The sequence below is a fragment of the Mus musculus genome, chromosome 8, assembly GCF_000001635.26.
Source record: "Mus musculus strain C57BL/6J chromosome 8, GRCm38.p6 C57BL/6J".
NCBI classification, from domain to species: Eukaryota; Metazoa; Chordata; class Mammalia; order Rodentia; family Muridae; genus Mus; species Mus musculus.
The window spans coordinates 78,249,848-78,265,770 of record NC_000074.6 but is presented as its reverse complement, the minus strand read 5'-3'; the positions used below and the strand labels follow the sequence as shown (position 1 = coordinate 78,265,770).

The 15,923-nt window shown below is 43.6% G+C and overlaps 1 protein-coding gene across 5 annotated transcripts in view; it reads right to left on the bottom strand.

Annotated features, from left to right (window-relative positions):
* Positions 1 to 15,923, bottom strand: part of Ttc29 (tetratricopeptide repeat domain 29) — a 181,045-nt gene that overhangs the window by 128,556 nt on the left and 36,566 nt on the right. For all 5 annotated transcript variants that reach the window (XM_011248517.3, XM_011248518.3, XM_011248516.3 and 2 more), the window contains exon 7: positions 13,863 to 14,048. In XM_011248517.3, coding sequence (XP_011246819.1) covers positions 13,863 to 14,048 — 186 coding nt within the window. The remainder of the gene's footprint in view (positions 1 to 13,862; positions 14,049 to 15,923) is intronic.

Sequence of the window (15,923 nt, the reverse complement as noted above, 5' to 3'; positions counted from 1 at the left end):
CCTTTCTCTCTCTCTCTCACAAATATGGAACATATGACTTTCTTGGACTTCCCCGACCCTGCCCCAGCATCTGAGACTAATTTGCTCCTCCTTTGTGGTGCACACGTGGTGTCCTCCCTTCACATTTATTCAGTCAACACACCTACACTTTAGTGCCTTATAAATCCACGCACACAGACTAGTTTCCCTGTTCTGAATTACTCCATCCACAATGAGTAAATGGCCCAATTTTCACTCAAGTTTTGGGACAGGACAGGAAACCTTGTTTTCCAGAGCAGGAAGCCATCCAAGACCCCGTGCTCCCACTAACCTGCTTTCCCAATCTTTTCTCTTCCACTTTGCTCTCTGTCTCTGGAAGGGCTCTGTGTTCTACTAATTTTCAGAGAGCTAGCTTTCTTTCATGAAGAACGACTTTTAATTTTTTTTTAGATTTATCTTATTTTATGTGTGCAAGTGTTTTGCCTGCGTGTATGCATCTGCACCACCTAAATGCAGTGCCTGCAGGGGTCAAAAGAGAGCATCACCACCTTGGAAGTGGAGTTAATAAATGGTTGTGAACCATCTTGTGGGTGCTGCGACCCAAACCCAGGTCCTCTGCAAGAGCAAGTGTTCCTACACTGAGCTCTCGCTCTGTTTCTTTAAAAACAAAACAAAACAAAACAAAACAAAACAAAACAAAACAAACAAACAAACAAACTACTTTTGTAGAGTGCCGTCAGGATAGCCCGGGGGTGGGGGGTGGGGGCAGTGTGGCTTGAGGAATGAGAGGGTTTGCCCTAGTGCCTCCAGTGGCCTGGCAGATTTACCAATATACACAGGATTCCGGGGCTGGGTTAGAGTTGAGCACAGAGGCAAGAAGACTGTTTGACCAGCCAGCAAATGAAAGAGGATTTGGAGAGTGGGATAAACCATTTACATTCTTAGCTTTACCTGGGCCTCTCCTCTTTCAGACACCTTTTCTTCCTATAATTTTTATAATCATAAACCAAAGACAAAGTAAACTTGAGGGAGCCTTGCAAAGGCTCTGTTGAACATGTGCACAGGGAGGCAGTGGAGGCAAGGGAGGAACTGAGCCTGATAGCTGAAGACACAGGTCTCTACCCTGGTTCTCACAGCTCTAGTTGCCTGTTAATGGTATTCAAGCTTAAAGAGAAGGCAACCCAGAGTCTGTAGCGTGGTGAACCCTGAGGACCTCACACCACGAGAGGATACCAGTCACGGAGGACCAGAAGCTGCACTTCTGTTTACATAAGGAATCAAACCAGACAAACTTCCAGAAGCAAAAAGCAGAACAGGGCTGGGGGAAGTGGGGACTCAGTGGATGAACAACCAACAGGGACAAATCTTCACCCATGTGCGACCAAGAGTCCTAGCTACTCTATAGAACATTATGCCTATAGTTTACAATGCTGTTGTATGAACTTATCAGTTAAGAAACTAGATCTCATATTAACATTAACTGCAGTAAGATAAAACCACACCAAAATAACAACAACAAACCTTTGAAAAGAAAGTGTCAACTTCTCATTTTCCAGCTATGCCTTGTTTATAATGGGAATGGTATTGCCTACCTTGTAAGCGAAGGAAAGCAGGCATGTTTACATACCAGCATCTGTGCTTCCTTCTGCGTGCTGCAGATATAGCTGGCTTATTCTGTTAACCCAAATTCTATCCTTAAACCACTTGGAATAAGCAATGTATGTTCATTTATGTTGAGTGTGACAGAGAAAGGAATAGAAGGAATTCTGGATTCAAGTCAGTGGCCAGCTGCTTTCACACCACATAGGGGATATGAACTGTTCAGTTAGTCCTATGTGTCAGAGTGGCCTTAGAGCTAAATTGCTCTCAAGATTTGATATGGCACTAAAATTCATTCCTCTAACAGAGTTAAGGCCATTATTCTCCAGCTCGGTTTTAAGCACCATTTACACACAGTACATTCATCTCGTTCTTCTCTAGAAAGCAGGTCTCCTAACCCCGCCATTAACATCACACCTCTTCTTGAGAATGCCAACTCATGACAATTAGCTATCATAAACAATTCCTGCTTCTCTCACCCCAGCTTCCACCTGTCGGCTCATTTGTAAGCAACTGTCTAATACAACATGGGGCAAGAAGAACATACAGGAAAGCCAGCAAGCTCCTGAGGCAGGGACAACTGCTCCAAACATAGGTCATTCACACTGCAAGATTACCCTGTTCTACATGCATGTGATGTTACCAGGAAAAGAAGATCTTCTTGAATATAAAGTGGAGCATCTTCGTGGAAGATGTAGCTCACAGAGATATTCCAACATCTCTCCATGTGGGTGAACACAGCTATGTAGACCCATGGAGCACCTTGGAGCACTTGAAATCAGAGCAGAAGATTCGAGGATAGAAATGGAGTGTCAGGAGATGTCATGGTAGATGTTCAGGGCAAGAACAGCAGGTGCCCAAGCAGGAGAGCAAGGTCCTGCAGGTGCCTTCACCAGCTGTTGCCATCGGCCTCTACTGTTTCTCTGAAGACTTTCTCAAAATTCAAATGCTCATGCTGATGCTGATGCTGGGGCTGGGGCTGCGGTGGTAGGTCTGATTCGGGGTTACTCTGATACCCTGCGTCCTGCAGAGGCAGATTTTAAGTGGCAGGCTCACCAGAGGACAGGCACAGAGCCGACCTTAGAAAGGGTGACATGATGAGCAGGGCCAGAGCAGCACTGGTGCTGCTTACTCTCAAGGGAAGTTGACAATCAAGAGAGGCATAAGGAGGGCTGGAGAGATGGCTGTACAATTAAGAGCGCTTACTGCTCTTCTAGGAGAGCCAAGTTCAGTTCCAAGAACCATTGTCAGGTGGTCAACAATAGCCTTTAACTCCAGCTCCACAGATCCAGTGCCCACTTCACCCTCCATGGGTACACGCAAGCTCACACATATATGTAACAAGCAATAATAAATCTTTAAAAGCTCACTTACAGCAAACGTCACTGGCGATGCTGGCCACTCTCACAGTTACGTTGCTACAGAATAACTTCTCTATGCACTGATGATATTTTCATCATTTTACAAGACTTGAAAAGTCATATTTGTTTTAGGTCTGTGTTAGATTTTTGTCACTGTGATGAAATATCTGAGGAAGTTCTTCTAGCTTTCTGTTTCATTTGGTTCTTTGCTTTGGGTTCGGTGACTTGACAGAACATCAAGGCGAGGGGACTTCTGTAGGCAAACTATTTATCTCATGTACGGGAAGCAGAGATACAGAGGAAGAGGCCAGAGTTGCAACATTCCCAGACAACCTCCTCTGCTAGGCTCACTTCCTAAAGGTTCCACCAGGACCCACTAGCACTCCACAGGCTGGTAACCAAGCCTCCAACACGTGCTTTTTAAGAACACTTCCATTGTGCTGAGTGCTTAACCTGTGTCTATGATTACAGTGATGACTATGGCCTTTGTCCAGTTCTGATGGGACATACCACAGTAGCCTGAATTGTATTTAGAAGGTGGGGATTTGGACACAAAGACAGCCACACGGGGGGGAGGGGGGGCGGGGGGTGATTGAAGACAGAGCAAGGACACAAACCAAGGAATGCCCAGAGCTTCGGGAGGCTCCAGAGGGCCTGACACAGGCCTTTTCTTAAGATCCTGAAAAAACAAAATGCTGTGTTTATCTTCATTTTGGACTCTAAATCTCTAAAACCATGAGTTCACTCGGTTCTGTCATTTGGGCCACCTAGTTAGCAGTACTTTGCTATGGAAGCCCCAGAAAACCAATATAACACAGTTACAAGGACTTCTGTATGTAACAGAAGATATTACTTCAGGGAAAAGCGATATGTCAGGGATCTACTCAGTGTGTATGAAGGATGTGGGGCTCATTTTAGAAATGCCGAACGATACGCCTATGTGGAGAGTGATCAATTGAATATTATCTAGAACACAAAATGACGTCTAGAAACTCCTTAGTGTCTCATATAAATAATCTCTTCCTAACACTTTGGCTTTTTATTTTAGTACATATTCTGTTATAAATGTAATTTTATTTTTATTCTTTAGCATTTGAAGTGAAGTTGATTATCATGGTATTCAGCTCTTTAAAAATGGTAAAAATATAAGCATTTAATATAACCAAAGACGTCACATCAAAATTGATAGAAATTTCATTGTAATTCCTTACTTGTCATGGGATAGCATTTGCCAGTTTATTAGAAAAACAGCCTTAATAACTAAAAGACATGCAAAGGATATATCAGTTTTTAGTGTGGTATTTTATTTTCTCTTTCATTTTATTAAAAATTAATAGAGATGTAAGCGCTGTTGAGAGGATTTAAAACCCTTCAGATATACAAGATCTCAACTGGGGCAGCCTCTAGAGAAGGGCACTGAAGCAGAGTGATGGGGAGCTCACTTAGTGGGCTCTGCCCTTTCCTAGTATTAGAACTGGTGCTGTGTGCGTGCTTGTGTGTGTGTGTGTGTGTGAGTATAACGTCCACTCCCAAATCCTGAAGTGGGAAAGTGTGAGGCTGAAGTATCAGAAACATGAATTCCAAGTGTAAATTGAATGGTCATCACATAGCAGAGAAAGACTGGCTTTGAGAAGATTTGGAGAGCAGATGTGAATTTGAAATTCAAACAATTAGAAGGACTGGAAAGCTGGTTCACCGAGTAAAGGCAGTTGCCACTCTGATGACTAGAGGTCCACCCCCAGGCCCCACATGTGGGAAGGGAAGAACCAACTCTTCTAAGCTGCCCTCAACTTCCACACATGGGCCATGGCATGTGTATATTCACAAAAACACACAAAATAGATGTTTTTTAGACAATGAAACCCTGAAAATCCATACAAGGAGGTTTAAACTGGCGATAGGTGACAGATAGTGAGTGAATAACCAGGTTGTACTCTTACGTAGCATCAAACTCAACAGTGAAGCAGTTGATCCAAGTCTTAAGTTGAGCAGCACCTTGAAATTCTCTCCTGACACGCCACTTACTTACTAACTTTGGAAAGTAGGCAAGTTATATGTCATCACCACATGCGCTGACATCCTTGTCTCTTGAGTAAGGGGTTGGAGCACTCACTTTCTGATTTCTATGGATACGGAAAGACCTGCTATTACAAAGTCCATGTGCCACCTCATTTACTCATTTGGATAAAAAAGAACGTTTTTGTGAGAAGTGGAGATGGAGTTTTACATTAACTTTTTTATGCTTCTCTTGTTTTTGACATTTTAGAATTTATATTTTTTTATGTGTTTCTGTGGACATGTACCATATGTGTGCAGGTGTCAGTAGAGGGCACATCCTTAAACACTCATTTCTTTCCACAGTCCCACAAATTACTTTTAAAAAATAACATGGAAGTAAAGTCTTTGAGTGGTTTACTTTTTAAAACACATAAAGTTGGGGCTGGACAGATGGCTCAGTGGTTAAGTGTGGACGACTCTTACAAAGGACCCAACTGTTGTTCCCAGTGCCCATATCAATGTGAATGCTGTGACTCTAGCTTCAGGGTGTTTGTCACAACATACCTAGGCATGCACCTTCATGGTGCAAACAAACTCAAACAAAGACCTACACATACAAACAGGTTACAAAACTAAAAAATAGCATCGGCCTTTCCCCATTTATTATTTGGTAAAATTCAATGATTTTTCTTTTAATTGGTTTCTTAGTTCTAGTTCCCGTTTAGTGGTGTTTCTCACAAGTTTGTAAATGCCCTTTACTTACTTGCAGTAACTCATGGTTATGCTTGTTTAAAATATGTCCTACTTTGTTTAGTGCATTTGAGTTGGGCTTTTAAAAAGCCATTTTAAAAACTGCATATCAAATCTCTCAGTGTTGTTTCTGCTAGAGAGATTTCGATTCCCTCCTCCAGCCTCATGGGAGAGGGACTTTTTCCTTCTCTCTTCACTTCTAGAATGAGAGACAATGACAGACCTGGTTGGTGGAGTTTTGAACTCTTGTCATCTCTGCATTCAGTCTGTAGGAGGTGTGACCTCTGAACTCTGTGCTGAAGCACAGGAAGTGGCTTTGAGCAGGACAGCCGGGGTATGCTCTCTGCAGGGCTGCAGGGCTGGAGGTTAAGATTAATTCCTGGACACTCGAGAGATGCCTCACCAGTTAAGGACACTTGCTGGTCTTGTTTAGGACCCAATCCCCATATGGTGGCTCACAACCATCTTTAATTCAGGTTCCATGGAATCTGATGTACTTTTCTAGATGCCATTGGCACCAGGCATGCGTGTGGTACACATACATGCACGAAGACAAACATATGTACACATAAAATCAATTTTTAAAAGTTAAAAAAAAATCTCACAAAATGAATCCCCAGGATGACAGAGAAGTTGACATGTCGAACCTATCTCTTTCAGCAGTCTTAGCAAGTGCACTCTCTCAGGTCTGTTTCCTTTGCATCCATCTTATACCTGGCACAAGGAGGGGAGCAGGGCGTAGTCACCATTCAGGATTTCTTTCATCACCCTTTCGCAGTGTGTGTGTGTTTCAAAGGTTTTTCTCATGGAAGACAAATAAATATGTAGCGATATATCCTACCTGTTCTTTATAGTTCATTTAAAAACATTTTTCATACAATTTCATTTTAAAATAAGATAGACCTGACATAATCTAAGGATATGTGTCAAAGATTGCATCTCATGACTTGTGTTCCTTTGGTCTGTGATATTTGGGGTGTGTGTATGTGTGGGGGCGGGTATATGCCCATGTGTGCATGTAGAGGTCAAAGGTTGACACTGAGTGAACTGGTTGATCCTTTAACTAATCAACACCTTAGTTTTTGAGAGCGTCTCTCACTGAAGCTCGTCAATTCAGCTGTGCCAACTGGCCAGTGCATTCCAGATATCCCCCAGTCTACCTCCCCCAGTGCTGGCCTTACAACATCTGTGTAAGCCAGCTTTTGCGTGGGTGCTGGTGCTCTGACCTCAGGCCCTCACGCTAGTACTGCAGGCACTTTAGCCACCGAGCCACCCTCTCAGCCCCAGTTTGAGCCATGATCTTAACACCGTTGCTGGCCACGTGATTCTGCTTAAGGGAGGGACTTATGAGGCTCCACCCCTATCTGAGGACCTCTAGTCAGCTGACAGCTTCTGAAAGAGGAGAGTTACTTTTCTTTGAGGGTGTGGGTGCTGGCCAACTGGCTCACACCCACCCACACACACAGGTAACACTAGGTGGACTCAGAGCGTTCTTTAAAGAGGAAGAGAAGGCTATGAAGTGGTGAGGAAGACACACTGGTGGTAATTTGGGTGAGTAAAGGGAGGGGTGTGATCTAAACTGGACGTGTTTGAAATTCTCAAAGAACAGTTACAACCATATTCAAATGATTCCGTTCATTTTAGTAACATTCAAGGTCTTCTGTTTTATTTTCTAGACTTAATACAGGGTTAGAATGTGTACACTTCCCATTTGTACTTTATTTATATTCTCTTTTTCATAAATACTTGTTCAGAAAGATTTAAAAACCATTTGGCACTTTGGTATGCCTTCTAAGTGTTAAAAATTAAATAAGCTCATGGAGCAATCAGTTCTGCCTCCAGACATTTGGCAAATATGGAAAATCATAAAGAGAAAATTAAAATTATTTTATTTTATTATACTTAATTTTTATGCATCATCCACTAGAACCATTTAACTTCTTTTTGGTAAATGTAGTTTTAAAGTTGCTTGGTTTGAATGTTTACAGCTAGTTTGTATGCATGAGGCTTGCCCTTGTCTTGAATTTTTCATTTTGACCTGTTTGGTTCTAGACCACAGCGTACATGGAAGCTATGTTCCTAGTGCCTTTAAACCGGGATCTCTAGACGTGTTTTTCCCTGGGTGTGTGAGAAAGCCCGGAAATAATCTGTATGCTCTGCCCTTGAACACACTTCTCAGGCCTACAGCATCTGGATCTCCTTTCCTTCCCACTAAGCTACCCAGTCTGTTCTTTGGTCTTCTGGTATTTGTTGCTGAAGTAGAAAACTGAGCCTGGTTTACTTTCTGTCTAAAGGCAGTCTGTTCTCTCTTTTTATATAGGTAGATCTCTCTCTCTCTCTCTCTCTCTCTCTCTCTCTCTCTCGTATTCAAAAAACTTCCAAGGAGTTACCAAAATATGAATCTTTTTATTAATTTTGACTGGAGCAGGAAGGCTATTTTAATTTCAGTTTTAAGATACTTTTATGGTCAATAAAGCTTTCTTGAGATAATTCTGGTTTTTGCTTTAGTTCCAGTTATGGAATGCTTTTCCCTAGACACTATTTTTATCATAGTTCTTGATGCCTTCATCTCTGTCTTCTTGTAGTTTGAGGGATTTATGTGAGTTTGCTGTAGACCTCACAGATGCATAGTTACACTAAGTCAATCACTCTCTTTAAGGAGAATAGTCCTTATGCAGAATCCCCAGATCTAGGGTACGAAGATTTAACCCTGTAGCCTGGCTTCTCAGAAAGGCATGGTCCTTTGGAAACTCCTTGAAAAGCTATTAGGTGGGTCTGGGGGGTAATTGCTCTTCAAAAATTACCCTGTCATTCTCTCATGGCAAGGAGAGGCTGATGTTTTCCAACCTCTGAAAGCCTCCATGGTGAAGTCTTGCTATCTAGATGTATTCCCCAGGACTGAAAGCACAATCTCTGCCCCAGCCCCCGTCCCCAGTTCTCCTGCCACCTCCAGTCATGCAGGAAGTAGGGGTAGGGTTGCATAAATCCCGAATTCTAGGCTGGCTGGCAAGGATCTGCTATGTCCAGTTGCTGTTGTGTTGGGTCCTGATCATATCAGGAAGGTAATGACACTTCCTGAATCTATAAAATAGACACTTCCTAGCCTATAAAATAGAGGGGCCTGAGCATGCGCTGTTCTTCCTGACTCAATGAAGCCCCTCTCTGAGGGATGTAGCAGTATTAAGCTGTTGCCAGAATAGTTTACCCACTGTCTCCTGCTAGCATGACAACTGTCCTAGCAATCTAATCATCTACTCAGGAACACACAACACTCCTTTGCAGGAAGTCCAAAGTAGCATTAGCTAAATTATCCAATTTGGAGTGACAAGTGGCCATGTATAATGTTGTGACTAGCCTTCAGATGTCTATGACTCTTAGCACTAATGAGCAGGAGGTTAGGCTCACAATGGAGTTTTTTGTGTGTGTGAGAGAAAAGGGAAGAGAGGGAGTGGAGAAAGAGTGGAAGAGGAGGAGAGAGAGAGAATGGGGAGGGAGAGAAGAGAAGAGAGGCGAGGAGGGATGGAAGGTGAGAAAGAAGCAGGGAGAGAGGGAAGAAGATAAAGGAAGGGAAGAAGGAAGGAAGGAAGGAAGGAAGGAAGGAAGGAAGGAAGGAAGGAAGGAAGGAAGGAAGGAAGGGATGAAGGAAGGAAGATGGACGTTACCTAGGACTGATTGGCAGACTGCCTGACTGACAGAAGTTACCTAGGGTGTGATAGGTACTTTAATGACAGGAAGTGGAGCCACACTGCCCCTAATAAAATTCATGATAAAAAAGTTACAGTTGGGGATATTCCCCATGCTCATTAAGGAATGGGAAGCTGAGAGGTGGCTCAGTCAGTGCAGTGTTTGTCAGACCAGCTTGAGGATCTGACTTTGATCCCATGTAAAAAATGTCGGCCCTGGGTTCTGGGGAGATAGCTCAATGAGTAAACTCACTGCCACTCAAGTCAAAAAAATGAAAATTTAGATTCCCAGCACTCATGTAAATGTCTGGCAGCCATGCGGGCCCCTCTCTAAACCCAGTGTTTGGGAGTCAGAGGCAGGGTATCCTTGGGGTTAGACAGCTGACTAGACTCACTGGATTGATAAGTTCTGGGTTCAAGAATAGTCCACGTGAATACTTGACATCCAGCTCAGACACAAATGCATGTGCACATACACAAGCCTCCCTCCCCAACACACACACACACACACACACACACACACACACACACACACACACACACACACAAAGCTGAGTAGAGTGGTACAATCTTGTAATCTTAGCATGGTGGAACCAGAGACAGGCAGATCCCAGTTTTTGTGGCTGGTCATTGGTGCCTAAAGTTCCAAGTCAATGAGAGACACTGTCTTCAAAACCCAGTGGAAGGAACCTGAGGAACACCACTGAGGGTTGACCTCTGGCCTCCACATGCATGTGCACACACATATGTATATCCCCCAAACACACACACACACATTTAAGAAAAATAGATAGAGGATGAGGTAGGGGAAGATGACAGATCCCTCAGCATCAGCAGACAAGGATAAGTTAGAATGAAATTCTACTTCTTCTCCATGAAAATAAAATGGTAAAAATACAATCTCTTAGCAGCAAGCCCTTCCCTACCACTACTGACAGATCTTCCTTCTGTTCCTGGATGAGACAGGAACAAGCTGGTGGTCATCCTAGTGTGTTGTCATGATGGTCCTGGAAATGTCTGGTTTTCAGATAACTGGCACTGAGACACTATCCATCCATCAGAATGACAGTTAGCGATCAATTCTAGGACTTGAACTGAAGTGAGCCATGATGGTGTGTCTCTCTTTCTTCCAAAGTCTCCCAGTCACTGGAAGAATTGAGGGCTAAAGATGGCAGTGTCTTGGCCTCAGCTCAGCTGGCACTTCCCTCTGGTCATGTGTTCTCCCAGGTCTGACTCAGGGTTCACCTAGCCCTCCAAGATCCACTCCAGAATCAACGAGCACATCTCCTGTTGCTCCGGGATCTGGGTTCTTTCTGCAATGCCCAGATGCAATGTGAATGCTCCTTGCCCCTGCACACTGGCTGCATAAGACCCTTATAAATAAGATCATAATTCTAAAAGAAGCTGTGGCCAGTGACTTGCTATAGGAATTAGTGCCTGATCCCTCCATGCCAACTGATACTGTCATAACACTGCAGATACTTAACACTGAAGAATGAGCCTGTCTGCCCTTGAGCCAAAGGAACCCAGGGCACACTATAGACTTCAGCCACCCTTAGCAGAGTGGGGACTTGAGACTCTCTGCTTGACTTGGCCAAGAGTCTCTAGGTGAGAACTGGTCACATTTGTGCCTGTGGGCTGCATATTACCCTTCACCGCAACCATGTGCCCAGTCTCTGACAATGGCATCTGCTTTTGTTCCTCATTTGCTCTATGGTTCCCTGAGGGAGCTGGAGCCCTGCCCTGAGCCACAGCCTGCTTGGTTGGGCCCTGACAAGCTGCCCATTGCCATCTGCCGGCTAACATCCTCTTTAAACCTGAATGGGGCACCCATGGAATCAGGAAGCTGCCACCTGCCCCGGAGCCCAGCTGCTGCCTAGATGTTGCTGTGGGGCCTCCATTTGCCTGTCGGGACCAATCAGATCAGATGAGTGGAAGGGACCCTAGAGCTGGGTGAGCCCCTCCATTCTAGCTGTGTGTAAAACAGCTAGAAAACTAAACTCACCATGTGAGTTTGCTTTTCTGGTGAAAATTCTATCCCAGGCTGCAGAAGCCGCAGATAGTTCTCTCGGTCACCAAGCGCGCAGTCACTAGAATTAGCACCGAGGCTGGCTTGCTCGTTTACTCCTGCTACAACTGAAATGTGATTCTGGGGGTCAAGCAGTGTTCAAGGGTATGAAGGAAACAGATCCCATGCTTTTAGATCTGGGAACAGGTAGTTCTGAAACAAACCAACACACTCCAGCTTCAACATGGCTTCAACGGCAGCAAAGACCTTAAACTATTTCAAAGACAGACATTAACTTTACTGCAGACATAGTATGTTTTACGGTGATCTAGGCTGAGAGATCTGAGTGCAAGCGACCCAGAGACCTGAAAATGTTACCTTGCAGCAGTTCTGCTGAGCTCACATGCCCCACACTCACCTTGGCCCAGCCCTATGTCTGTCATCAATGAGATGACCAACCACAGTGCTATGGCTGCTTTATATAGGGTTTGGAACATTCCCAAGACTTGTGGTATGAATGAATGAATGAATGACCGAATAAAACAATAAAGTTCGTAATGCATACACATGGTGAACAGAGATTCTGTAACCCGGGAGGAGGGAGTATGGGTGAGCACAGAGCTTCTATTCAGCAAGACAAAGGGCTGGGGACTGGTCACTCAATGATGTGAATTACTCTACACACTGGACTGTACACCTAGAACAGTTGGGCTTCATGATTACCAGGACTTGATCTCCTTCACTGTGTTGCCCTGGGCATGAGGCTCTAGATCAGTATTGATAAGTGTACTGATACATTGATTTCTGAATGGATTTTGCTCAGTTGCAAGTTCGTGACCGCATGGTAGTCTGTGGCAGAGAGTTGCTTATTTAACTAGCCCTCTAGTTTTGAGATACTATAAACTGTAATTGTAATGGATTTTACATTCTCTTAAGTACCTTTATCTGCTTCTTCTGAGCTATATCACCATGGCAGCTTTTTAGCCACACCCCTCCCTCCCACAGTTGGCATCTCAGGTGGACTTGAATGCCTTTCCTTGTCTGGATGTACAGAGGCTCGCCTTCTGACTATGAGGGCTGCCATTTCTGCCTCTCCTTTCCACTGCGATTTCCACTCAGAGCAAGACGTCCCTCCTGCTTCTCATGTGGCTGCGGCTCCTCTTTCAGAGCATGGTGCTGTTATTTTTACACGTCTAAATGCCAGCAATATCTAAATCCTAGCAATACCTCTCAACTTCATCGTGCATCCCTTGAATATAGTCCTCAGGATCTCCCAGCACAAGCCGACATTGTCCAGCATCCCTGTGCTGTTGGCATTTCATGGCCCCTGATCACACTGTAGTATCTTCCATGTCTTAGGATACAACCCAACTTTGCTGTAGCTTTCCGGAATACAAAAACTAATTCTTAATTTAATTTTGTTCCAAAGTCACACGTCATCCTAGTCACAAAGTTTATATGTATCAATTATATATGTATATATCATTATATATTGATCTATATCAAATATATAGATATATATGTATCGACAATCACAATCACTCACTGGCCATCACGCAGTGGTCACCAGACAGTGGCCATTAGACAGTGGGTATATACGTGTGTGTGTGTGTGTGTGTGTGTGTGTGTGTGTATATGTGTGTATATATATATATACACATTTCTTTTTTCAGTTTGACCACCTTCCCACAGAACCTGAGCCTGAGTTCTGAAATAGCAGGTTCATAAAATATTTTCATCTTCCCCTACACACTTTTTGATTTTATCTGCACACACTGTTTCATGCACCTCCTTGCTCTCCATGTGAAGCCCTTGATCAGCCATCATACTAAATGTTCTTGACTATTTTGCTTTTGGGGTTTGATTTGGGGTTGTCTTATTATAACATTAAATACAAAGTTTTGTTTAAAGAAGCATTCCCTTCAGTACTTATTGTAAAACCATAGCAAGGCAGAATCGGATATGTGCAGTTTTTATCCTTTCATTTGAGGGAGGGAGGGAGGGAGGGAGGGAGGGAGGGAGGGACAGAGGGAGGAGCAGCAGCAGCAGCAGCACTAGGAAACTCACAAAGGGAGCTTTCATTTTTCTAAACAGTTCTGTGAGTGAAAATTCTATTATAAAATAGACAAAGAGGGCTGGTATGAAAATAACAACAACGACGACGATGACAACAACAACAACAACAACAACAACAATAACAACGCACCACAAATATAAACGTGATACAGCATGCGACCTGAGAAAGGAGATAGAGGGTGCGGATCAGATGTGGGCATGATTAAGGAAGATAGCTGACTTCTTCAGGGGCCAGCAAAGACTTGTGTGCGGAGGATTCGTCATCATGGAACACTGAAGCAGACTCTGGCTACTCCCTCTGGCTTTCTGACTGCAGTAAAGCCTCCTTACATTCAGGGCCTTTTCTTAACTTTCACCTTGGTTTGGTCTTGGGAGCCCCCCAAACATCCCCAGAGAAGGCTGACTCACCCTCTTCCTCGAAAAGAAGTCCCATGTGTGACTCGGCCTCTGCCTCTTTCTTCCCGCCGTCAGCTTTGATCAGCTGAGCAATATTAAAACACCGTTCGTAGAAGTGATTCCTCACCCACTTGTCTTCAGAATTATCGAAATAACAGGCCAGAGCATACAGGTTGTTATATACCTCCTCATAGTATCCTTTACAAAGAAGAAAAATCATAGTGCATCAGAGACACGGCTTGGTTTATATGAACTTGATACTGCAAATTGCTTCTATATTTTTCTTAAATACATGGCCAATGTCTTGAAAATGAAATCTAATGCTCAATGCCATTTATTTTAACTATTAAAATAATTAATCAAAGGATATGTGCATAAGACAGGCAACAAACATCTTTCCAAAAGATGCAGACACACTAGAAACTGAGACATAGTTGGTTGAAATAGGACTTCTTTATACAACAGAAGTAGAGAATCTGTTAGCCAGGTTCCCTTTTCCTTGGAACAGGAGGATAGTGGTTTCACTGAGGGAGACGAGGGGAGGGGAGGGGAGGGGAGGAGATGGGCGAGGGGAGGGGAGGAAAGGAGAGGACAGGAGAGGGACTATTCAATGTCCCAGTGGTGGGTCTAAGGGCATGTAACATAAAAGCCTGGTAAACCCAGTGTTTCTAAACCATGACAAAATAAATGAAAAGAGAAAGGAGGGGATGGGGGATGGGGGATGGGAGCTCCAGGACTCCTTTACTAACAGAGGATAATGCAGCTGATATGTACAGGAGACTCAGGTCAGGATGGTCTCCGTGCTTCATTCGTTTTCTACCAAAGAAATACCATTGTATTTCTAGAGATACAAGTATGAAGTGATGCTAAAAAGATAGACTGCCATGCTTCTGTTTTGAGATTTTTAAGTTGAGAATGTGTACATACTAGCCATTCTTTTCACTCAAACTTCTGGTAATTTGTTACATGCATCTTTGTACTTTGAACATATATATGTCACACCAAGAGTATGCCACTAAACTGTGAGCCCCTATTGTGAAAGATGCTGCAATAGTGTACTTGAGCAAAGATGTCTCTGTGGTAAAAACTGCCTTGATCCTGTAGATCAAATGACCTACACAAGCCTCAAACATGACATTCTTCCTGCCTCTGCCCCCCAAGACCTGACATTACAGCAGTGAGTCACTATAGTCATGACTAAATTGCTTTTATTATGAACAGAGGTCACTGATACCAACTTCTCGCTATTACTAGGAGGGTCAGCTCCTAAAATGACCATAATTGTGGACAATATTGTCTATTAGTATGTTGTATGAAATTAAATGAAAAATCCTAGAAGAACTATCCTGAACATTCAAAAGGTAGCAACCAAGAGCTATAAATAAGTCACTTCATTATTTCAAAATCACTTCTTTGTGTGTATATGTGTGAATAGAGTGGAGTACACGTGTGTGTGTGTGTGTGTGTGTGTGTGTGTGTGTGTGTGTGTCCATGCACACGTTTGTAGAGGTGTCGTCCTCAGTTGCCTTCTGCCTTATTTCCTTGAGGTTGGGTCTCTGTCTCCAGGTTCAGAAACCTGGAGCTAGGTTTGCCTGCTTTGTTAAGACTGGGGTGGCTAACCATCACAGTGATCCCCTCGTCTCTGCCCCCATCTCCACTGGTGTTATAGTGACATTCAGCCATATTCAGTATTAGTCAGGGTTTTTATTGCTGCAACCAAAGACCATGACCAAAACCTAGTTGGAGTGGAAAGGGTTATTTGGCTCACACTTCCAGATCATAGTTCATCATTGAAGGAAGTCGAGGCAAGAACTCAAGCAGGGCAGAAACCTGGAGGCAGAAGCTGATGCAGATGCCATGGAGGGGTGCTGCTTAGTGGCTTGTTCCCCATGGCTTGCTCAGCCTGCTTTCTAATAGAACCAGGACCACCAGCCTAGATGTGGTACCACCACTATAGCTGAACCCTCCACCATCAATCACTAATTATGAAAATGCCTTATATCCAGATCTTATGGAGATGTTTTCTCAATTAAGGTTTCCTCTCTTCAGATAACTTGCTTCTGTCAAGTTGAC